At 41.8% G+C, this 26340-nt stretch overlaps 1 protein-coding gene across 1 annotated transcript; it reads right to left on the reverse strand.

Annotated features, from left to right (window-relative positions):
* Nucleotides 1–1580: 1580 nt before the first annotated feature.
* On the reverse strand, nt 1581–25665 carry spef2 (sperm flagellar 2). Its single transcript, XM_071919549.2, has 37 exons — nt 25608–25665; nt 24858–24960; nt 24349–24601; nt 24011–24181; nt 23384–23527; nt 22540–22616; nt 21860–22073; nt 21341–21529; nt 19646–19833; nt 18069–18246; nt 17288–17510; nt 17073–17146; nt 15074–15177; nt 14274–14521; nt 13393–13471; nt 13085–13239; nt 12609–12794; nt 11868–12001; nt 11326–11453; nt 10067–10205; nt 9715–9852; nt 9269–9414; nt 8530–8598; nt 8337–8418; nt 7794–7856; nt 7608–7707; nt 6997–7122; nt 6534–6672; nt 6199–6271; nt 5758–5914; nt 5310–5416; nt 4651–4833; nt 4427–4519; nt 3280–3447; nt 2730–2954; nt 2060–2182; nt 1581–1777 (listed from the first exon to the last, which is right to left on the reverse strand). Exons 1-37 carry the CDS (start codon nt 25663–25665, stop codon nt 1712–1714), a joined length of 5103 nt encoding a protein of 1700 aa, XP_071775650.2. The 3' UTR covers nt 1581–1711.
* Nucleotides 25666–26340: the final 675 nt, after the last annotated feature.

Consider the following 26340-nt stretch of genomic DNA (forward strand, 5'->3'; position numbering starts at 1 on the left):
AGATCCTACTCAGCCAGGAGTCCAGGTTCTTTTACACACTCTACAGTGTCAAGTTGGCAGTGAGGGAAATCCAAAATCCTCATTTAGTGCACTTAAGATGGATCCAAAATTTTAAGTTTAAATGTAAAAGGTCCGGTGTTCGGGTGTTGTTTTAATCCTTCTTTAATCAATCCCGGTTTTGAGTGCAAGTTTGCGAGTATGAATGTGTCTGTATATGTGATGTGTGAGCAGCTCTGTTTTCTCTAGAAGTCAGAAGTCCAGGAGCACTGGACCTGCAGCGATAATGAAAGGGAGGGAGAAATGGAGGGAGGGAGAGAGAGAGAGAGAGAGAGAGAGAGGGTAGGGTCCCACCCCCCTTTGTATCAGAGAAAAGACAAAGGGAAAAGTTACACTGGAAGAGAAGTTACACTCTGTCAGGGGAGCTGTCACTGCAAAGGTGCTTGTTTGATTTGTTAAAATGAAGTTGTCTGATCGTTGTACACTCTGCAATCACACTCGACAGAAAGTTCAATTTCTAATTCTGATCTTGAGTCAGTTTGACACAATCTTACCCAAAATTTGAACAGAAAAATGGGAAAAATCACAAATAATATAATCACATTTGTTTATAGGGATGATGGGCATCTGCAGTATTCCAAACATGTCTGCAGAAAAACAGACTTTGAAATTATCTCATGTAGAGGATAACCATATGGTCTAGGGCGAGAGTGGAGAGGGTTAGAACAGAAAGCCCTGAGTTACAACTGGACGGCTCAGAAAGGGTGAGATAGATGTTTCAGTATCAACTGTTTGTGGTAATACTGAAATAAATGCATGTATGGATGACTTCAATCACAATATAGTATACAGTAGCTAGCTAGTGAACTGAGAGAAGATGCCACAAGGAATAAAGTAGAAACTATTTCTCACATCACATCTATCTATATCTCTGGAAAAGGAGATCCATAAATGTGGGATTTGATTGACTGACATCTGTTTATGGCACCCATACTCAAATTAGCAGAATAATGATGCAATAATGCCTTTAGGAATAAGCAAAGCCAGCTGATAACATTAATAACATTTTTTTCCAATCAACATGCACATTGGGTTAATTGGGTGCACAGGCAGCAGTGACTGCTAAATAGACTAGCTAGCATAACACATCAATGCTGAATGGGCTGTGGTAGGGTTATGGGAGTCCTGGCAGGCCGTTGCTGGCAAGTCAGGCTTGACATGTAGGTTAGGCTGGACAATGAACTCATTGTAGTCGAACCAATGTTTGGCTGCGTCAGAGAGGTCATTAGAAAAACAAGTCAGTCAGAAAGACTGCTGGAGTGTATCGGAGAGAGAAAAAGACTCAGAGGGGTCAATCCTGCCATCACTGATGTTATTGTTGTCATTTCAATCATTATGTTGTCATTCCAATCTTCATCAATCATAGACTTTTCTATAAAATGAGACAACTGAATTAGGTCAATATTGAATTACTATGGCTGCAAATTTATTGACTCAATACTCAAATACAGAATTAAAAGAACAATAGTAATCATTTCAAACAAATCATGAGAATATTTTCAAACTTATTTCATTTCGTTTCAAACTGGCTAAATTATCATCTTATTCGTTATTTTCTAAATCAAAGACTATGTATTTATTTTCAACCATGTAATTCTGTGCAGAAAGATAATGCCAGGCCATGATGTGGAGAACGGTATGTGCGTCTTATCGTTCAGCAAACTGTCGAGCTCTGCACCTCTCCTTCATCCTGATGGGCCCGCAGCACTCTGTGAATGTCCTGAGAAAGAAAGAGAGAGAGAGAAATATGGAGAGATAGAGAAAGAGAAAGAATAATGGATGGGGGGGGGGGGGGGAGGTGAGAAGAGGAAGGTGAAAAGGGAAAACACGAAAAGAGAATTCCTTTAGGACTCCAAAATGGAGGTTTCTTAAAGACTTCTTCTGTAGGGCAGAGGTTCTTGAACGTTTCCAGAAACATACCAGACACCATAACCCATTATAGGTCCAAATACAACAAACCCTGCAGTAGAGGAATGGATGATAGATGCATACAGAGACTTACTATGAGCTGGTGGTGTGTTGAACCCTCCATTAGGCCCTGGGTAAAAGGATGCTGAGAGAGGACTGAGAACGGGACATGGTCTTCAGGCCTGTAGCCCAGCTCTCTGAATATACGCACCAGGTTCTAGAGGCCAGCAGAGATGGAAAACAATACCATGAGGACAAAGTAAATGTAATATCAGCTGGTTTATATACAGTAAATAGGTCCACAGGCTTGTAGCCCAACTGTAAATGCATACAGCAGATACTAGATAACAAAAAATAAAAGAGAATGTAAGTAAAATATAATGTAAATTAGTTGAGGTCATGTGGGGTAATTTGGGGTTTTGGGACCAAAGTTTACTCCTGAGCCCATTCCAGAATAACTTGTAATAGGTATTGCATTTTAAGATTGGCTCTTATTTTGATATTTACAGCCTAGAAAAATGACTTAAATGTTTATCTCTTGCCCCAACAAAAGAAGTGCTGGTACACAATTGGACTGTATATCATTCAAAAGCAGATATGGTTGTATCTTTGCTGAGATGAAATCTAAACCCTGGTCATAACTTTTCACCTTTAAAAGACACAAAAAAGTAGTTACTCCTATTCACATTTGTAGGGCACTGCTGGTTCAATGTCATCCCAATGAATTGTTTACTTCTGTGAAACTACTTGGCTCAGCGTTCTACCTCAGTGTGCTCCTCCCGGCTCTCGCAGCCTGGAAGGAAGCGGTTGTATCCTTTTGTCTTGGTGCCTTTGTGGCAGATGACAGTGAGGAGAGCAGGGAGGGACACTCCTTGCTCCCCCGACAAACTGCTTGATCCACCGAGAGTGTCTTCCTCCTCTTCTTCCTCGTGCTCTCCCTCTAGTTCTGAGGACCCAGACGCTGCAGCCTCTTCGATATTGGGCATAGACTGCATGCACAACACAAACACAATAAAAGCAAATATTGCACAGACACAATAGTTTGTAGGGCTGAAGGGAAGCACTCACATGCTTTATATACATGCTAACATACAGTGTGAAGAGTATGAAGACATCAACCACTTGAAAAATCTGATACATACAAAATCATTGCTGGCATTAAAGTAAATGGCTGCTATTAAAATTCTGAATGATCTGAAGACCTTTGCTTAGAAAGTCTTCTAAGTCAACTAAGTTTTTGAGGACAGAATTATCTATGTTTTTGCTAAATTAATTCTATTTCATTCACTTTTCTATGTAAACTCATTTGCTCACCTTGACGAGATGGCCGGTTGAGGGGTGCTTGAGATGCTTTCCCAGCACCACGCTGAGCGCTCTGATGAAGCCCTGGGCAGGGTCAGGGTGGGCCGCCAGGTACTGCAGCATGGACACATAGTTCAGACGAGGAGAGCAAGAGTGGTCGGCGAACAACTGGAAAAAGAACTGAGAAGGGAAGGCAGAGAAAAACGATACATTATTTGATTTATTAATTCCAGTGTGGTTTGTTTATTTGAAGGTACATATGAAGTTTAATGATCCCAGGTTATTCAAGAGTTCAGCAAGCCAAAAGGATGACATGTTGAAGACCGTATCCTCTGCAGGATTGCATTTTAAGGTTGAAAACAGGGAACAGGGAATTTAAAATGTAGTAGCTGTAGAAATGTAGTAGCTGTGGAAATTGTAAAGCTCCTAGTCCTTTCTGTGTGGATGTTCTCCCTGCGTTCACGTGGGTTTCCTTCCACATTCCAAAGACAGGCAGGTCAGGTGAACTGGAGACTCTAAATTACACAAAGTGTGTCTATCTGTGTTAGCTGTGTGGCGACCTGTCCAGAGTGTTCAACCTCCCTGAAAAGCTTCAATCAACCATCCATGATCTACAAGCTTGCCAACCGCTTGCAAAATTATACTACTGATGCTGAGATACCATAAAGGAAACCTATGGTCTGACAGCTGTGTGCATAGCTGTTTTGTTTTTTTTAATCTTTTTTGGCCCAGTGAAGTTTGAGTGGGCACAAATGCTCAGCAGTGCCATGCTTCACACTCACATTGTTGCACACATTCACACCTGGGAGCTTTCCAATACCACCACACTTTTCTACTGTTGGCTACTGAGCAGCTGCACTGGACAAATTGTGGGATAAGTACCTTGGCGTTTCTTACTCACTTTCCCACTTTCTGTTAGTAGTGTGTACCAGTGTTTCCCCAAGGATTTTTCCCTGGTAGGGTGGAAATGCCTATGAATCAGCTTGTAAACGTTGTGACACTGAAGCTCTCTATCGAAACCAATTCAAATTGAAGTGTTTTAGGTGGAGTAAGGGCTTTTCAGGGTAGGATGGCCCAGGGAAAACACTGGTGTGAACTTTGTTTGGCAAGGCAGACTTAGGGAGTGGACGTTAGGTGGTAAAGTATCGTAAGTAGTTACCTTGTGTAGGTTTGCCAGGCGGTCATAAGGCAGAGGCTCAGACGGGTCTTCAGGGACAGGCTGGACTCTCTCATTAGGAAACCACAGCTCACTCTGGTGATAAAGGAGGAGAGAGGTATGACCCCGGGCCTTCTGGCTAAAGGAGGGTTTCCCTACTTGCTACGCCACCCTATATAGAGTTCACTCTTTGTGTGTGACTCTGTGTGTGTGTGTAGGAGACTAACCTGTAGATACTGTTCCTCACTGATATAGCCTGTGTTGTTTGCATCTGCTGTCTGGAAGCGCCGCAGCACGACCAGCAGCTGTTTTAGGGAGGGAACTGGCCAGGGGAGGGCAGCGCTGAGCAGGAACTGACGCCAGTCTAACAGCTCAGAGTCTTGAGATAGTAGAGAGATCATCTCCATCAACTGGGCAGAGGAGAGGAGAGGAGAGGAGAGGAGAGGAGAGGAGAGGAGAGGAGAGGAGAGGAGAGGAGAGGAGAGGAGAGGAGAATGGTCCACTAGGCAGTATAATGTATATTGTTTGTATCCCACACACTTGTATGTTAGGTTGTGCAGTGAAGTAACCAGTTAGCAAGGTTGTAGGATTTGTTTGTGTCGTACTTGTGAATTCCTGTGCAATTTGTTATGGTCAGCAGAATATGTATTATTTGGTTAGAAATGTGTTTCAAAACGTTTTGACCCACATCTTCAACATTTTTGTTATGACTCAAACCGCTTTACAGCTTAGAGGGTCACTTAATACAAGGCAGATTTTACTGGTCGAAAAAAACATCAGCTCGTTCTCCAGAATATATTTTGGGGCACCACTTTTATCTTCTTGTGACCCAGCTTCGGGTCTTGAGACATTCTCTAGAAAACACTGTTTTTAAGTAGCACCCAACCTGTGTTTCAGCCATGCTGATCCAGGGCTCAGGCAAGGAGTTGCTGCTCATGCTGACAGAGATGATGTCCTGGAGCACAATGGAGAACTCAACACTGGGCATCAGACCTGAGAGGGAGGGAGGGAGGGAGGAACAGCCAGAGAGGGAGAGAGAGGACGAAGATGAAGATGAAAGGGAATTGCTTTACAAAATAGATTTTAGTCAGTCAAGTAGCAGGATGGGAGGCTAACGTTTTCATCTGCTGGCTGGTGGATTAAACAATGCACAAACCACTGCAGCAATTTACCGCTCAGTTTTAGAATAGAGAAGAACCTCCAAAGGATAGCTGGTTTCCCACTAAAATGATTGATAGACTAGATGAATTCAGCCACACTGGAATTTCACCTATCATTGGTTGGTATTAATTTCTCCCCTTGAATGTTAATGAGTTGGAAGCATTTGTGTGTACCTGATGGAGCCACATTGCATAGCTGTTGGTACAGTGACTGTAGCTGAGCCACAGTCAAGGTGGAGTGTGTGGGTTTCTCCAGAGGGGCGGGGCGAGGAGGGGGAGGGGGGCTAGACACCACCCGCAGGTCTCCATTCACATAGAAGTCAGTACTTTCCTGGTGGGAGAGAACAGGGGGATTATTCAAGGGGAAGGGTGATGGATTTTTGGGGTGGTACAGGCGGAATGGTGGAGGGGTTTGATTAGTAGGGGTTGTGTCCTGCGTCCATGTAACAGTACACCTGCCCTGCATGTAACACTTGTCCTGCATGTAACAGTAAAGCCTTCTGGAGTTTTGGAGGAAAAAATAGCTCTCCTGTATTTAGTACCACGCTAAACTTATTTGGGGTATACATTTGTCTAATTTACAAAACACTGTACAATTAAAAAGTCATTACACACCAACACCAGCTCATTCTGCAGCTTAGCGCCAGACTCGATGTGGTGGCGCACCACTTCTGCTAGTCGGTCAATACTGGAGACAAACAGACAGACAAACAGATAAACCATCATACATATTGCCTATGTACAATGTGTCTATGTGTATCAGTGATACTTCTAAATGACATGAAATGACTACAAAATACATCTAGCACACACTACACAAACACTGCTCTCTCTCTCTGTGTTTGTATTAAGTGTTCTTCACTTCTTTGTAAACTTCTGCAGAAACATTACAATAGGAAATAAAATACAAATTCAATCTGCCCGCACATGCACACACACACACACCATACCTGTTCATTTCTGCAAGATAATGTGCTGCTAGCCAGTTCTCCATGTTGCTAAAGGTCTGCTCTGCTCTGCTCTGCAGGGAGCGCACCACCACCAGAGCACAACCTCTCACCAGGTCAATACGTACTTTTACTGCATGCTCTGGAAAAAACACACACACACACACACACACACACACACACACAGAAACACACACATACACGGGCATACAAATATATAAGCATATGCAGCATGTACACATGCACGCATGCATATGTTCGCACACATGCAAATATACACACACACACAAACATACACACACACACATATATCCTTCGTATTACACAGTTTTCAGAATACAGGACAGTGTGGGAATGTAACATCTTGATAATATGTTAATATAATAATGTAGTATATTGTAATGCCAAAAACTACTGTGTGCGTGTGATTGTGAGTGTGTGTCTGTATTTGTGTGTGTGTGTGTACCCTCATGGTTCAAGGCGGCAGCATACTCCTTGTGTATCTTGGTTCTAACTTCTCGTTTCTGAATCTCCTCTGAGCTTTTGTCATTGACGGGTGCGGGGCTCGGCTGTGGGGGAGGGGAGGGGGGAGCTGGACGGAGAGGGCGAGGAGGAAGACAGTGAAAATGGAAGAACAGGGGAAAGTCATCATGATAAACTAATACCTATACAAGTTTATCATGTTCTAATGTGACAGCAAACTGTGAGTTTCTATTATTTGCACCATTGGGGATGGTTTGTTTTGACCAACATCTTGATCTAAGCAGAACAACATTGAGCTGACATTTCATTCTGTTTCCAATATGACTTCTTTGATTTAATACGGCAACATCGCTGGTTCAATTTTTTAAAAAGACCTTCCTGTCCACACTCTTTTACTTTTTGCCTCCTTTTCTCTCTTTTTTGTATTGTGGTAGCTAGCAAATTCAGAATGATTTATTAAATGCACTTTTATATGTATTTTAAGTTTTAATTTTTCTTGTGTTCAAGTGCACTGCTCCATAGTGTCCCAGTTCTCTACAGAGGACCTGCCTTTATTTTTCCCTGATGACTTCTTGTTTTTATCCTTTGTGGCACTTGCAGAGGCCCGTGAGGCCTTCTCCATCCTCTCCTTCTCTTGTTGTCTCTGGTTCTCCTCACTCACCTCCACCTCCTTCTGGTTTGCCTCTGCCGACACCTACAAACACGTACAGCACATGCGACTTAGAAAAAAAGACGAATGCATGCATATGCCCATGTACACACTCACAAACACAATGTTACCAAGTTGCTGATGGATGTGAGTGCTGCCTCGTAGATGTTGGAGATCAGTTTCTCGTCAGGTGGCTAGAGAAGAAAAAGACGAGGGTCAAAATGAGTACATACATATCACTATTGAGACAGGTCTTCGAGGTATATTTTCACATGCACTGAACTTCAGTTAGAGTGTCAAAAAAGATAACTAGGGATTATCTTAAGTAGTCTTATCTTAAACAACTAGGGATGAACCTAAAAGAGTTAATTCCTATCAAAGTAAGTTTAGATGATTGCAGCGAATAGAATATAGATACAATAGAACAAATATAGAGCACCGAAGATAATACAACAAATAATTACACCTAAAGAACAAATTGAGGATAATAAAACAAACAAATAAAGATACAGTGTCTTTGACCTCTTTGTCAAACCTGTGGTACCATCCGTTAATAAGTATAGTTTTGTAAATAGTTTTGTAAATAACAAAATCATTTACAGAACTTGAGAAAGTGAAAGAGAGGTAGAAGAAACCCTACAGGAAGAAAGGCAGACAATGTGATCTGAACTGACCTTGTCGGGCTCTGCCTGCTGCTGGCCACTGGGCTTGGAGACAGCTTCCGAAGAGGGAGGACGTCTGGGGAGGAGGGGGATACTGGAGGAGAGACAGAGAGACTGTGAGGGAAAGACAACATCCATGTCATCTGCAGAACAGACGGTAGTACATTTGAAGGAAACATGATGTGCAACGGTGCTTCTCTCTTACACTTTAGTTTTCCTCTTGTCCTCTCCATCATCCCTCTCACCACATGCACTTCTGGTCGCTCGCTCAGTACTGGTGGGAGAGTCATTTTCCACAGTCATTATCCATGCAGACAAAACCTGTTCACATCTCATCATTTCATAGCACTATTTCAGGATTACTATTTAGTCCGAGTAATAATTAGCTACTGTATGATAGCTCTACTACTGTAGTAGTACTATAGTAATAGTCATGTACTAATGGCAGCACAGAAGTACCCATAATCACAGTAGAGAACATCTTCAGAGGTATTATGGCTTTTATACAAGTTACCAACACATGAGCACAGTCTGAACATTTTCCTCCACAGCAGTATACATGCCTACTTTTTGGAAAAATCAAGAAAAATTGCAAACCAGTTCCCTGGTTAGCACATGCGTTGGCATAGCAACCAATACAGCACAGTTAGCTGCTGTGCTGTACTGAAATTATCACCTCTGTTAGAATGCATGTTTGCGCTATCAAACTGCTGTAGAAAGTAGACTTTCTGTATCTGGTGATAGGAAAACATTTTTTTCATGCTTTGTAGTTTTTACAAATTGCTTGTGAGTAAGAGACATTATTGGAAAGTGCCCTTTTGTGGGACATAAGTGGACATGAATGTGCACAGAACCTAATCTTCTGCTATAAAAGTAATGAATGGTTGAGTTCAGTTTAGTATGGCAGTGGTGCAGTGATGAGCTATCATTAGTGTGTTTCTTGCCTCTCCTCCTGATCCTCCATGTCTGTGATGTCCAGTAGGGGGATACAGATGAAGTCTGAGGGCGGCTCAGGCAGCACCTGTCTGTACATGCCAAGATAATAGTCCCTGAGGATACACAGTGTGTCCTGGAAACGGTCCACCTCCACCTACACAACAAATACAGTCCAAGAGGATGATTAGAGGTACCTGTACAACACAAACACAAAGAGGATGTGAAGACAGAATGATTAAACAGACACAGAAGTGATGGAACAGGTAAAACAATGAGAAAAGGAACTAAAAGCACATTCAGAGAAGTGTGATCATGAAACTGTGTGAACATGAGTTTACAAAAAGATAGAATTAGCAGCAGACAAAATGGAAATGACCCACCGGTACTCCAATACAGGGACAACTGAAACATTTTTGCAGCCTATGGTCAAACGGAAATTACTAGAAAAAGTTACCTGCATGAGTGTAGAGTAGTGATTGATGAGAACAGCAGTGTGATCCTCCAACCACCCGTCTCCCGTGAGAGCAGCCCTCTCTTGCCCATCCTCCTCCTTACGCTTGTCACTAATGTCCCACAGACGTTCACGCAGATCCTACGCACATAACAGAACACATCATCATCTAGTATTTTCATTTCTAAGCTTCTCTATTTCACTCGTTATCATCTCTACTCCATTTTATTTTACTGTTTTCTTTTAATAATGTTTCTCGTCATTGGTACAGTTCAGTCCTGTCTTGTCTAGTCTGCAATTTTGTCTTTGTATCTTTGTCTCTACTTTACTGTATTCTGATATAATCTATTCTTACATCCAGTCTCTGATGCAGCTCTGCCTTGGTATCGTCGTCGTCTCTCATGTCATCAGGGACGCTGTTGTAGTCCCTCTGCCACTGAGACACAAACTCCTGCTTCAGGTCTGGACGCCCCAGGTAATGCTTATACTCCTCTCTAGAGATATATTTGATAACAGTATAACAGTTTTTAGAACAGTTTTAGAAACAAAAACTCCTGCTTTGGGTCAGTGACCCAGGTAATACTAATCTCTACAAAAACATTTGCTTTTAATCATTATTTTTTATGAATTTATATTGATTCAGTTTCTTTTGTAAGAGATATCTGACAAAGGATTTATGATGAGAGGTTTTGGGTTACAGACTGTATCCAATAATAAGAATAATCAACACAAACTGCAGCCAAGAGACACTGACTGCAAATTGTGTTAGTGAATGATATTGTAACCAGAGGCTAATTATAGATGCAGTTCTCCATGACTCTCATGCTACAGCAGCCCCAACTTATATGATAAAACAAGAAAAGAGATTAGAGGCTATTGATTGTAGCAAACAAGATAGTAGTGGCTCTGTCCCATTCTGTGGAAGTATTTGGTTATTTCCCACAATCATGGACAAGCCATATTTGTGATTGACTCCTGCTGCTCCTGTGTATTGATTATTTGATTTTAAATATCATCTTATCATCTTCAACCCTATGTTATGCATCTTGGAGATAATTAAATTTGACCGACATATGCTGAAGCATGCAGGAGCAGAGTAGCTAATGAAATCATGAGTGTGTCAGGGAGAGTCAATTTGGTATCTTCAGATTAGATAAAATGAAACCTTAATGATCCCTGTGGGAAAATTGGGTCATTACAGCAGCAAAGAATAGGATATAGATAAGAATAGAACAAATAGAGAATATTGAAGATAATACAACAAATAGTTACAACAAAAAGAATATATTCAGGATAATAAACCAAAAAAGAGAGAGCATCATTGTTATGCTAATTCATATGGGCTATGCTGAATATTGACAGATTGACAGGTTAGCAGATGGTTATAGTTTGCAAATACTTTACTGATGTGCAAAGGTGTATCATTGGCTCAGAGCAGATGTGCATAGCTTTTCACATTATCAGGCATACAGATGTAAGAACATGTACGGACGTGTCCAGACATGCAATTGTGCATTTTCAGCTATTCACATTATCAAATCTGTTTTTATCTGTGCTTAGTGTAAATGGGGGCTGGAATAAACAAATGATCAAACTCTAGGCCTGGCTGGATACCTGATGTTGAATAGGTGGTGAATGATAAGGATGTATTCTGAGCGCAGGTTCTGCATCACAGTCTTGACGTTGCTCACATATGAATCACACACTGTGTCCCAATACGGGCACAGGTACTCTGGGATCTCCTGGATACACAAGGGGAGGAGATGAGTGTGGAAGGAGGAGGTGAAATAGAAGGGAGAGGTGGACAGAAGGGAAAGTGGGTAGGAGGAATTGGAGAGGATGAGAGGGGAGGAGGAAGTAAGCAATACAGATGAAAAATCAGATATACTGTAAAGCAACAGATTTCAGAAAGATGTCAAAAGAAATGCATTTTTGCTTAAAAGCATAGTGGAACAACTTGTAATTCCCAGACTCTGAACTACACTGTAAAAAACAAAAGGCCTTGGAGGAGTGTAGAGAGAGCAGTACATTGGCCTGTCTAACAGGTGCATATCAGGTTAGAGGGCCGCCTAGTGGTAACCCACAGTGATTGCACCTAAATCTAACTAATGCCACCTTTCTAAGCTAAACAAACATGAATACAAGTTCTATTCTACCGGAGGCAGGGGTTCATCCACATAGACCCAGCTGGGTGAGCCTGGGTGAGGAGGGGCAGACTCAGACGGGCTCTTGGAGACTCTCTGAGAGTCTTCATGGGACACGGAGCTGACTGACATCTTCCTGGAATGCCCTATAGATCGACCAGAGGAAAAAACAATTGATTATATCTCTGCTGCAAAATAAAATTAATCAAATCAATCAAATGACTGAATAAAATAAATAAGTGAAAAGGGCTATATTTTTATATTGGTGGCAGCAGTGGGAATTCAGTACTGAAGTGCCAAGCCACCCTAAAGAACAATTTTGCTTTGACCATACACAGCTCAGTCAATATTTGTGAACAAGGCTAGAAACCATAAAATTATGACTGTAAACTGTAAAGTCAAAAAATTGGAGCCAATTTCATTGGCAGTGAATTGAGATTGACTTGGTGGCCTCACAGTTTGTTTAAGTTTGCGTCCACATGCTTTATGTGAATTTGATACAGCTGAAGCCTTGGGTACTGTCCACAAAGTCATTATCAAGAGGACAATAAAAACAAATCTTAGCTTGTTTATGACTTTAAGAGAGGATTATTCATGTTAACAAATGTGGACTGAATTGTCCAAGGTGAATTCAGTGAAGTGAATATCATGTGTGAATTCTCTCTTTCAAGCTGAATTTCTTTTGTGCCAAGAAGTGATTTTAAAAGAACACTGTAAAAATGTAGTCCAGTGACCAGTGATCACCTCCTCCACCTCTAGGAGACTGTGTGTTGGACTGGGAATGTGACTTGACACTGAGGGCAGTTTCCTGGTTGAGGCTGGAATAGGACTCTGTGAGGCCTGGGGCTTGGTCTGGATGTGGAGCTGCGGCTGAAGGAGAGGTGTGTGGAGCTTTCCCACTGTCCGACACTACATCGTCAACAGGAGGAGTGAAGACAGCTGATGAGACAATAGAAGAGTGGAGAAGGTGCCTGACAATCGGTACATATTTGTATATTTTGAGTAAATGTTTTGTTCTTTCCAGAGAAGGCATATTGTCTACTATATACCATATTAGCACATAATACTATATAGACAAAGTCCAAGAAACAATCAAAAATTAATTCCGAGTGAGATGGTGCAACAAACTGTAAGTTTTGTGCGGCCTTTCATCTATTTATCTATCTTTCTATGTTAGTAATATACGAGTATACTAGCGTTCACCTGAAACTAAAATCATAACCAGTTACCTTTCTGTTTTTGCCTCATAACCTGCTGCAGGACAGACTCCACCTTCTTGTAAAGCTCCTCCTCCTCCACGTCTGCATCAAGACGGACCAAAATGCTTTGCTTCCCACCAAACCACTTCTCTAGTTTTGGCCAGGTGTCCTGGAAACCTGTGATCCTAGAGAAGAGGAGAGGAGAGGAGAGGAGAGGAGAGGAGAGGAGAGGAGAGGAGAGGAGAGGAGAGATGCCAGATATCAGACTAGGAGGGCTATACAGTAGCAGTCATGTATTCTTTTCAATCCCTGCCTCCCCTTATCACTCCCTTTTTTACCTGTGTTGTATCTGTGCCTTCTCCAAGCTCTTGTCTCTGGGACGGAAGGCTGTGGCAGCAGCAGTAGCAATATCAGTGCCTGTAGCAGTATCAGTAGCAAAAGTAGCAGCAGCAGCACCACCATTGGAGGCAGCAGTCACAGCAGAAGTGGCAGTCACAGGGTCCTGGGTTGATTTTACTGGAGATCTTTCCACTGCTGGAGGCACCGCTGGCTCCTCCACACTCTCTGTTGTACCTACACGCACATACAAATGTGCACAAATAAATGTACAATTTTACATTCAAATGGATACACATGTATGTATTGTATGCAGGTGTCAAGGAAATCAGGACTCTGCTCCGGTTAGGAGTGTCCAAGAGTATGGCTTCTTTATTGCATGCATGTATTGTTCAGGAAACAGAGTAAGCGTTGTCTAACAAAGTAGGCTGCACACCCTCATGGAGAAGTGCAGCTACGTTTATACACTGAAACAAACAAGGGCCTGGCTACCTGGCCTTGAAACAGAGATAACTTGTAGCAGTAAAACGACCAGTACAAACTGAAACAAAGGATTGTGAGGTAGAAAGCATGACTTCTGACCCTAAACAACTGTAACAGGTTAATGCATGCAAAGAGTAAGGGGCTTAGGCAGACAGGGAACGGGTCAGCACTAACGAACAGAGTAAGCCATCTTTGTCATCTCCTGTCCAGATAACATGAGGACAAGACAATAAATGATCACACAAGTCATCTATACGAGTGTTGCCCTAAAGATTCAAGGATAAGTGATTGGGTCTTAAAAGTTTTAAGACATGACTTTGATTCTAAAGGTAAAAGGTAAATGTTACTCTTGCACACATACACATTCATGTCACACCCCATCCCCACCCGTGTAACCTACAGGTCTGTTTGGATGCGCGGCTGAGGACACACTCATCAGAAATATCCAGCAGCAGAGCCAGGTCCAGCGCAGGGGCTGGGGGTGGGGGCTTTTTGGTCGCATTAAGTTCGACCGCCAGGTTAGTCCTGCTGCTCATAGCTCCATCCCCTAGCTCTGCCGACCCACCTAGGGCTTTCTCCAGCAGACAGGCCTGGGTGATGTCCACCGGAAACCCATCCAGGATCCAACCCGAATAAGCCGGAACCTGCCTGGTAAGGAGAGAACACATATTTGCACAGCATAAGATACTGTATTTGAACATAGAGTACAGCCTACACTTTAGATTTTGCAGGACAAAAACCCCATGTGATCTCCACTGGGAACCGGTCCAACTCAATGGATATCCAATGAGCTGGGACATGCATAGTAGAGAGAAAATAGAATAAAACACAAAATATACTATAGATTTTACCGGACAAATAAGCCTGTGTCCACTGGGACCCTACAGTAGCTAGGGTCCAACCTGACTGTGCTGTGTCCTGTCTAGTAAAGAAACTGAGAATGTAGGCTTACACTAGAATGCAACATAGAATAAAAAGTGACATTTACTGGAACCTCATTTACGATTCACCCTTGGTCTGTTGGTCCCTGTCTAGAGAGAGATCTAGTTTGTTTTTCTGTTCAATCCACAATATATTTAATATACTTTGTTTTGCTTTGTCCACAAAATGTGCACAGTAAAATTGAATAAGCAATAGAAAAAATACAACACACTAAATCCGATACACAATATTATATGGGGATACAGGCTATGCACTTACCTGATAGCCTCCACTATAATGTCCACCAGTAGCTCATCAGGGATGGCTTTGCCTTTCCTCAGCTCCTTCTCTGCAGCCGCTCCCTGCAGGGCCCGCGCAGACAGCTGGGGGTGGGGACACACGTAAGCAGTTAGGATGGGTTAGGAAGGAAAGGTTCATGTAAGGGTGAGACTACTACTAGCTAGCGACTAGCTACAGAGCAGGATAGAAATTAAGTGTTTCATTCCAAATAGTTATATATTCATTTGGGGAAAAATAAATGTCACTTGATGTTTGTTACTCAGTATTTCAAAACTGAAGATGATTACATTCTCTCAAATGTCAGTATTGTGTGAGCAAGGGTATTAAGATAATGATTTCAACAATATTCCACTGTGAATTTTATTTTCCAGCCAGTACTCATTTTATGAGATTCGGTGTGCAGTTCTTGTTTTGGTCACAGAAGGCCAAATAGGCCCTTGTATGTTCTACATTTTGTGGTTGGATACATGTTTAAACTAAAGACAAAATAATATATAATAACAAACATTTGAATTTATGATGTACAAGAAAGAAATACAAAAGTCAGAAAATCACACGTGCAGCATAAACAAAGCCTTAACTAACCTTTCTGTTTCTACTTTCCTCCTGATTGTCCAGACCTGGAAAACAACGTCAAACAAGTCTTTCATACACAATACACAATACAACAGTGCATTTTTCACCACAGGCAAATAGATACACTGTAATTTCCCTGAAAAACAAAGAGCAGAGAGTGAACATATTTGAAATTCACAGGCTGGTGTTCTTAGAATTGAATTATGTTTATAGAACAGAACAGAACAGAACAGAATAGAAAGATTCTGTCTGTAGTAACCCACCAGATTTCAGCGATGTGGAGGATTTGTCCTGTTGCTCAGTGTCTTTCTCTTGCTGCTGCTCTGTGTTCTCACTGGCAGGTAACTCACTGCTGTCTGCGTCCTGTAGACGTTGGAAAAAAGGGGGTATTTTAAAGTGAGTATAGGGAGAAACCAAGTGTATATTACTTTTAAATTAATATATGACTATTTCATTTGAATAGTGAATTATTAGTGGTATTCTATACAAAGAAAAACAGTCCTGAGTGGCTCATGTAGTTACATGTTTTGCATATGTTTTTAACTTTTGTATCTGTGCTGTTTTACCTTTCATACACTTGACAAACAATATTTACGTCATGTTAAGGACCTTGACTTCAATATTTATATGCTGAATCAGAGTACCTGCAAGTCTCAGTTAAATTTAATAAAGTTAAATGTAATACTTTTACAGACCATTTTAATGACAGAATTAAATATATATATATATGTCACAATTGAAATAAATGTGGAGATAAAAAAAAAACTGTAGACTTATTAGAATACAGGTCTGCGTGGCTGGACTGATTTCCTTCTGGAAAAACAGCACACCAAGAAACTGCAACAACTTTAAGATATCTATAAACTATAATGATACATTGTTGCTCAAGCATTCACACTACAATGATATCTGTGATGAAAATCCTCAGCAAACAAAGCCATCACTGCAGTAAGCTACCAAATTATCCTGCCCCCTAGAGCTTTAATTTGATTCATTGAAAATGTTTATCGCTGCCTCTGCGTCCAAAAAAATGGCTCTGAGATTGAATCAAAATTATAGTTACTGTTTTGGATGTTTTTATAGTTATTGTTGTGGTAACGCAGACATTCTATTTACTTAGAACAATTTAAATCTTTTTATAGTAATAGTTATTGTTGTAAATGTGAATAAGCCTTTAAAATGTTTAGCTGTATTCAAGACCTTTTAAGGCCATGAGTTTAGATAATATAACTCAGACTTTATTAGGACCTGCAGGCACCCTGTGAATTTGACAATGATTCAGAGTCACAAGTGAGACTAACCTCCTTACCAGCCTGAAAACACTCCTAAACCAAAATTACTGGACTGGATTAGATGAGACTGGATACTACAGAATTAGACTACTGTGTCAAATCTGACTAACCTCCTCTCCATTCTGGTAAGCAACCAGCGCCTCCTGGATCAGTGTGTCAGCCAATAAGACATGGATACCATAGGCTGGAGAGGAGAACAGGACACACACACACAAATGAAGTTATATGACATTACAATTTTACGCAATTTTTCACATGCCCCTTCAGTAAAGACATGATTGAGTGGAGTGATATTGTGTTTGTGTGTATGTCACATGCTGTGTACCCTCAGCGATCTTGGCCAGGCAGGTGGTCTTGCCAGAGTAGAGCTTGCCCAGGACACAGGCCTTCAGAGTGAAGTGAGGGAAGGAAGGAGGCGGAGTGCCCAGGGTGGGTGGATGGACAATGTTCCTCAACCGCAGGACAACGTGTCCAAGAATCCTGTTGTTGGCCGAGGGGGGCTTGGTCTCCCCTGCTTCCTCTGGCCACGCCCACTCACCTACCATGTTCTGACACACATAACAAATGACTAAGATGAAGAAGATCTTCAGTCTGGAGAGACAGGCCAGGACATGCAGCGTTTTCTATCCATATACATTGTATTTGGTTGACAGGAAGGGTAGAAAAGGAGGGAGAGGAGTACACAAGGCAGGGGAAGGTTGGTAAAGAAGGAGAAGAATGGAGGAGAGATATAACATTCCCATAAAAGATGGTTTAGAGGACAAATAATGGTGAGATCTATCATTCTTTCATGGATGTTGATGCTTTGTAGGGACTGAACAAGTCCAAGCATGAGAATAAGTCAAACTTCATGTCTCAAGTCTCAAATGTAGCCCTTCCCTTTACTTCCTCTCTACTTCCCTTCCCTCTACTTACTTCCCTGAATTTGCATTTGGCTTGTTGAGGTTTGAAAACGTGGGTGTGGCGAACTAGCAATTCTGGGTCCAGACAATAGCTTGTCTGTCCAAGTTTAGAATCCTTAACATGTTCAACACACACACAAGCCACTTGCACACACACACACACACACACACACACACAGACTGCAGATTCCATCTCAAACTCACAGTGTATGCATCATAGTCTTGATTGTTGAGAGTCTCCTGCTTCTCAAGCTCTACAGGGTCTAGCGGGGTGGAGGACTCAAACCCCAGCTGCTGTCTCTCCTTAGTCTCCGGCTCATACAGAGGAAGACCACTGATCAGCAACTCCTTCCACTCCCTCATCAGCTTCTCTGGAATGAGACTGGAGATGGCACGGGACAATGGGACAGGGGGCAAAGCTACATTTAATAACTTTATTTGAATTGTAATTATAATCAGACCTGGACAACAACAGCTTTGAATATGGTTTCACATATTTGAACTATTTGAAGTGGCCTTGATTTACCTCAACAGACACTGAAATGGACTCTAAATTGGACACATCACTTGTAAGTTTATGTTTAAGAGTTTAAAATAAATTCAGTTACTATTTTGCTGTGGTCTGATAATGATTCAAATTCACGTTATTTTAATGAATTATTAATCAATATACGTATATACTGTATATAAAAATGTATCCTACTATTATTTATTGTATATTACAGGAGGAGAATAGCTGAAAAGTGTTTAGTGGATACATACATAAGTCCTAGGCTACCAGGTTACATCTTTATCCTTAAATGGTACAATGAGAATATTGTGCCTGGTTCTGGGAACTCCACTTCAAAATTGCATGGTTCATTAGAATGGTGAGTGCCATGTAACTGAGCCAGTAAGAAACAAAACTCTGAAATTCTCTATACTGCGGTGCACAGTAGTAATCTACAAACATCCACGGTGAGTGTGTATCTGTGGTAATGATGTATTGGGTCATGAGAAGAAGCAGACAGAATGTTGAATTCTCCTAGTTTTATTTGACCTCTGGTCAGGAGTACATAGAATGTTTTCAGTATTGATCATTCATTTGGTCATTGTTCACACCTTTTCTTCTCTCCTCTGCCATAGCAGTGCACTATAACGCTTCAGCTGTTATATAGCAAACATTTCAGTTTTTGTCAATACTGTCCCAAGATGCCATTTAAATGGGTACTCTTTTACGAAAGAAAGAAATAAAGAAAATAAAGAAAGTAAGAAAGAAAGAAAGAAAGAAAGAAAAAAAGAAAGAAAGAAAGAAAGAAAGACCTACATATTTCTGACCTTGGTCTTATGGCATTCAAGTTACCCACTCTGTTTCTAAGCCTCTTGTAAATGGAAAAAAATGTCATCAAGTGCCTATTTTTATCCTGAAAATTGAAAACTGAAAAAGAGTTGGTTTGCTTTGATGTTGGTCTTCTGGACTCGAGTGAGATCTTTGTTCAAGTACAAATATACAATACACACAGCAATAACATAACATAACAGATTCCCTCAACCCCATCCCTCTAAGCGGCCAGAGTTGTAGTTGAAATTACGGATTATGCCTTTACAAGTACATTCAACACCTGAAATCAAACTTTTGATTGATTGTTTTTTACTCCTTGTTAATGATGGTTAAGAGACACAATTGATGGAACATATTTTTGAATTGCCGCATATTTATTACTTGATTGGCCAACAGGTCAGTTTGGAAGTCTTAAGGTCAGATATACATGGTGCTATTGCTTCATTAGTGTGTGACGTACTTTCCAGTGAGCAGGCGGTATTCTCCAACCTTGGTGGCCAGGTCCACTAACTGCTCCAAAACCTCCCGGCAGCTCTTCAAGTGCTTCCTGTGTCTGTTCTGAGCACGCTCAGCAGCGATCCTGTTATACAGTTCAAGCTCCTTCCTGATCTCTTCGGCGTGGTCCAGCTTTACCTGCTGAGCCAAAGCCTATACCAGGCCTCAGCCACAGAGATGGAATGAGTGGAACTGGCATTACCTAAAACATCTACCTAATCAGTACTTTTTAAGTATTAAGGAAAGATGTTTACAGTCCAAGTGCAAAACACATAATCAGGTGCAGTCATACACAGAAAACCAAACTAACAAAAAGATCTGTCTTTGTTGTATGTAGTTTACTGATATTGGAGCTATAGATAAGAATGTCTTGTAAAGATGTCAGAGGTACACTGAGGTGGGGACACTGACGAAGGCTCCCTGTGAGCTGAAACACGTTGGTAGTTTTTATCTTGGCCTAGCCATGCCACAATAAAGTCTTTTTAACTTATTCACCACTTCAGTGAGGCTCAGATGTCTTTACAAGGTTGTCTTCTGTACACCGACAAGATCAGTAAGCTACTTACTACAAAGACTCCTACTACAACTCCTCGTTTTGGTTGGTTTGCTGTTTTAAGTATGGTCAGTGATCTTTTCTGTTATCTCTGTTATACTTTTTGAGTTCTCCCTCTCTGCAAACCAATTTTGAGTCTTAGAAAGTCATGACATATGACCCACGAATTGACTCTGATACAGGTACACCAGATAGTCGAATGCTGGACTGTTTCTAAATGCCAGTTATTCTCATTCTGATTCTATGGCTACAGCAGGGGTAACAGGATTTAAGGCAGATTAATAGTGAGCTAGATTGAGAGGAAGAGATTCAACATTGCTAGTGATACAACTGCTGTAATGTTAATACCTAAGAATTCATTTTCCTGGTTTTCAACTAACCACAACATAAAGACAGAATTAGTAATACCACATCAAAGCTATCATAGTTAGTAATACTCTTTTCTCTTTAAAACATCTAAAAGATGTTCTGAGATTTTAGAGTGCAGGGCAAGTAACCACATATGTGAGACTAATCAATTGCTCAACAATCTGCTCTGGAACTGTGTGATAATGAGGTTAATAACAATGCTACTGCACCATGACCACACCGTAGGCTGTACTACAACACATATTGAACACTGTAACCGTGCCGGACCAGGCATCCTTTGCGAGGCGTTCATCCATGTACAGTATCTCATACTGTCTCTCCCTGTGACATCTTACAAACTAAATCATTAAATCAATCATCTACAGGTGTGATCACTGGAAAGATGCAACAGATAAACAGACTGTAATTTATGTCCTGATTCATTGTCTTATCTCACCACTTCCCTTTCTCCTTCTGAAGTCCCGCACTCTCTCTCTCTCCCTCTGTGATACCAAGTACTCTATTGCTAATATACAAACTACCAGAGAGTAAGTTAATTCTTACAGTCAGAATTAATACACAGACACTGTTTCCTACTTCCTCCTGTCCAATCTCACAGCTTCCCTGTCAAACTTCCTGGAAGTCTATCCCTCCATCCCTCTTCCTATGGCACCACACATCCTATCACTGATACAGACTAATGCAGAGTAGAGTGACTACAGAGAGGATTGGATTTCCTCCTGGCTCATCCTATCTCACCGCCTCCCTCTCCAGAGCTTCCTGGAAGTCCCTCTCTCGCCGCTGCTGGTACTGACGCTCTCGGAGCAGGCGGTTGTCCCGGATCACATCCTTCTCCATGCGCATCTGGAGGAGCTGCACCGCCAGCCGACGCTCCTGCTGGGTCTGACGCGTCAGCCGCTCCACCAGCTGCTCCTCACGCTGCGCCTCCTGCGCAGAGGGAGAGAGTTGATTGATCAATTGATTGATTTGGGGTTGAAACGACAGATGTCAAATAGTAGATCATGTGAGGTCAAAGACAGCATGTGTAAGATTTATTTAAATGCTGAAGAAGAGGGTACCAAAAAAAACATAACAAAACCGTGCACATGTAGTGATGTCATATGATGAAGTTTAGGATTGGCTGAGCAGATTTAAGGCAAGCACCACCCTTGTTGATCCTTGGACGGCTCTAACTCGGCAAAATCAGGACATGCTAGATCACACAGGAGGTGGAGAACGAAGGCATCAGGTATACAGGACGTAAAGTGTATGTTTCACCTCCTGAGCTTCATGGGCCTTGAGCTGCTCCACCAGGAATTTGCGTCGGCGTTTCTCTCTCTGCTGGCGCGCCACAGCGTCCTCCTCGAGCCTCTGTCGGATCCTCTGGATGTACTCGCTGTTGGATTGCAGCATCACCTTAGGCCCCCCTCCAGGAGCCTCACGGCCCTGGCTGCTGCCACCGAGGGGAAAATCTGCAGGCAGGGACTGACCACTGCAATGGAAAACAGACTTTGGTTCAAATTATGCATGAATTCATTGTCCTAGTTTAATATTAGATCCATCAGTGAGTCACTGTAAGTTCAGCTTTGAGAGTAAAAAGAGGAGAAAAATCAGAATCATTTCATGAATAGCTTTGTGTCTTGACTGTCAGGTCAAAGTTGTCTAAGGGGACTTGTGGTTTGTTTGGTTATTGATATGCAGAGTTCTATTACAAAAAGCTATATTGTTGGAAATAATGAATCATTCAACATCTATTAAATTTGTCAACGAAAGCCATAGTTTACCTACAATCCTTTAAAAAGCACTACATTTTGTTTACATTTTGTGCTATCAGTATCCCTTTTTTCAAATGGTGAATATCTATCTTTGGAACAACACTCTTCATATTAATACAAACAACAAAACAAAAACATTTACATGCACTAGATAAATACAATATTCATTTTGCATTCTCTCACCTTGAGGAGGAAGCAAAACCAGAAGTAACCAATTTCCTCCTGTTCTTCTCAAACTGGGCTATTTCAGCCTGGACCGTCTGCATGGACAGCAGGATGGACAGACATTATTGTAATACCAAAAAGCCAAAACAAACCCACTCCTTTCACTGTGGCAGTTTGGATTTGGGCACGTGTAACAAATGTGTCATGTGTGAAGAAATTTCTTTTATTGTTGTCCAATGTTGTCCAATTGGCGACGCAATAGCCAAGAGTTTGTATTGCAATCAGAAGTTTGTTGGCCCGAAATCCCAGAAAATCTAGAAAACCCCTAGGAAAACCTTGGTAAACCTTGGACACAATAATGAAGATTAAAAAAATTATTTCTTCAGCATTCTTTCCCCCTTTTCTTGCTCTCTACATTTCCATGAAATTTTCAAGCAATACAAGCCATGGGGTGAGAGAAGAGAGAAGAGAATCATCTGGGAAAGAAGAGGCTGGCCTATACACTTGATAACAATACACAAGGTTCGTACGCATTCTTGTGACTAGATTTTTACACTAGTGTAAACCTTTTTTCCATAACATGTACTCAATAAATTATGATGACCAGTATATGTGAGCAACATGTTCAAAATGCATGCTGCAGAGTTGACTTTTGGGTGTGCAGAGCTTCAACCTAGACTCAAGCCCCCATGTCGGCGAGCGTCTGCCCTGCTGAGGTACCCTTGAGCAAGACACTGAATCCCTACAAGCTCCAAGGGCGCTGTTCTGTAGCCGATCCTGCATGAGGAGGGGGGCAAGTGAAAAGAGAATTTCCCTCTGGGGATCAATAAAGTATCACATTGCTATTAGATTTGGCTCAGACCTGTGCTTGTTCCCTGCGTCGCTGCTGCTGGCGTCTCTTCTGTAGGTTCTGTAGCGATCTGTTGGGAGGCGGCTTGGGCACCTGGACGATGGAGGCCTGGATACGAGCCATGATCTCATTCTGCCTCTGACGAGATGCACGCAGCTGCAACATACACAATTCCCTATGGTCAACACTATCAGTAGCAGGAACTATTCTTAAAATTCAGTAAGAGGTGAGGGGGTGCTGCTGAATGCAGGGGAAAACTGGTAGTGGGTTGAGTGTAAGTTTCACTCAGTATTAGTCTACTATTATGTCAATGTCCATGACCACAACACTGAGTAGTACCTGCATGAGGAGTGAAACTGAGAAAAAAGACATAAGAGTTGGGCAGAATTGTTTTTATATTAAATCCAAACCTTAGTCATGACCTTTGATCTTTAATACACACAAAAGGTAGTTACCGCTGTTTGCCTGTGTGGGGTACAGCATTAGAGCAAGGCCTGCCCAACCATGTAAAAGACTGCCATCTTCATACAAGCGGCCGGCAAAGGGTGGGAGGGGATTTTTACCATTGGGGACTGTCACTGCTGGATGAATGTAGGCAAACAGTGTTAAAGTGTTTTCCTTTTCCCCGGTCTCCAGTACCTTCTCAATGCTCTTCATTCTCATCTCCTCCTGGACTTTGAGGTGTTGCTGCTGCTGGACCAGCTGAGACATCACAGACTTGTCGTTCCATTGCTGGGCCCTCTCTTCATAGCGCTGAGAAATTTTCTGCAGCTTCAGCTCTGCATCACGCTTCACCACCATATGCAGACGCTGTAGGAAAAGAGATGCATGCCATGGAAATAGATGTTTGTTTAGTAGACATTGATGTGTTGTGTGAAAACTAATGAAATGTGAATTTAAAAAATAAAATAAAAAAAGCCCGGAAGGCCAGACACACACACACACACATACACACATATTCACACACAGCCCCTTACATCAGAGTAGATCTCATTCTCTTTTTTGTGCAGGCCGGCAGTGGCGACGGGCTGCATGGTTTCCATCACTGTCCCGGTGATTCCTGCTTTCCTCTTCTTCTCCAGCAAGACGTAGAGCTGGTAAAGGAGACGTGTGGCGGCCCCCTGCTGCTCCTGCATCAGTGCCTGGGCTGTGTTCAGGTCAAATGGGACCCCCAGCAACTGGAGACTGGGCTCGATGCGGGTAAAATTGTTCAGCTTTGAGTTGGAGGTGCTATGAGGAAAGACAGGAATAACCTTACAGTGGGCATATATGGAAACACGCAACAACAAACAACTATCATAAGTTTAACTTGGGTTTTGAGGTGCAATGAGTAATAATAGATAGATAGACAGACAGACAGACAGACAGACAGACAGACAGACAGACAGACAGACAGACAGACAGACAGATAGATAGATAGATAGATAGACAGACAGACAGACAGACAGACAGACAGATAGATAGATAGATAGATAGATCAACTTACTTGCTCTTCATAAACATATTGAAATCATCCTGCAGCTGGTATTTATGCAGGACCTCCCCAATGAGGTATCCACTGGAGAAATCCTTTGAAAAGGTATTTGGCTCTGTAAAGACAAATCACTCCTGAACAATAAGTATGCAACTATTGTAATGACTTTGATCCGGGCATGTGGCATGCAAATCCATGTGTCCATCCTCCCTTTGTCTGTTTTATGTTGAATACAACTTTTTTTTTCTTCCAGTTCCTGTAAAGGTATGATAGCACACGTAGTTTTGCAAAAGGCCTGCACAGTTAATTCAGTTCATATTGGATATTAACGTTCACCTTTCCTGTTCACAATGTCATAGACAGGTGTAGGAATTGCAGGCTAGGTCAATATTGGATTATCACCACTGGGATCTCTTTTTAAAATATCCTTCACAGATATGAAGAAGAAATGAAGACACTGTCAACCTAAATGTAGCCTACGTGCTTCAATTGATGATTTCACTGATTCACTCTAGCTAGTTAGTTACAGTTAGTTCCTTCCTCCTCTCTGATTGAAGGTGTGCTAAACAGTGAAATCAGCTGGTGGAGTCTTTGGTTTCAATGAAAACCTGCATACTGTTGGCCCTCCATTGCCACATTGGCCACTGGTGTCCTAAAGTAGACAGTTCCTATTCCTAACCGAAACTAGCTTGTGGCTACTTAGCTAGCTTGCAGCTAGTCTGTAACGTTAACGTAACGCTAGTTAACTTCATTCACACTTACCAACGGATTTTGACAGCCGGAGCTCCGCGTTCAGCCACCTGCACAATATATCCGACATTTTCTGCTTTTAAATTTGGTAATTTCCTCTCATACAATACACTACATGGTAATTTGCATGATGTTAGCTAATATTATGACTCTTTAGCTTGCTAATTACGGCTAGAAAACAGACAACAAACAGAGGAAATCCCAACGGTGCACCGTTGCCACGGTGACAAGTCAACAGACTAAAACAGGGAGTGGTACAGCTGGCCCTGGATCAGTTTTTAGTTCGGCAGGCAAATGAAAGCAGGGTTTGGGATCAGTTTGGGATGTAATGACTGGAAACTGATCCGAAATCTGTACAGTTTCGAACTCCAGAGGGTCAACAGGGGGAGAGTATTTTTAGCAACACTTGGCTGCAACCGTCATCCAGCCAATGAGGCACTGAAAGAAGACTCTTTTTTTTATCAGGATGAAAATGAATAGTCATAGTCATAAAGCTGTACAACTGAACTTATACATACACATCATAATAATTATTTGGCCTGCATGTTTGTGTGCATGTGTGTTTTTATATTAATCATAGGCCTATAATACATGGCAATATAGTCTACATAGGACAGTGAACAAGCAGGTGGCCAGGCGATGTGAAACTCGTTAGTAATGTGGTCGAGGTCAGCCTTAGAAAATGGCCAGATTTCTTACACCATTCAACAACAAGATCTAGGCTTCTGGCACTAGGCTATATGTA

This window comes from Centroberyx gerrardi, chromosome 8 (assembly GCF_048128805.1).
Source record: "Centroberyx gerrardi isolate f3 chromosome 8, fCenGer3.hap1.cur.20231027, whole genome shotgun sequence".
NCBI classification, from domain to species: Eukaryota; Metazoa; Chordata; class Actinopteri; order Beryciformes; family Berycidae; genus Centroberyx; species Centroberyx gerrardi.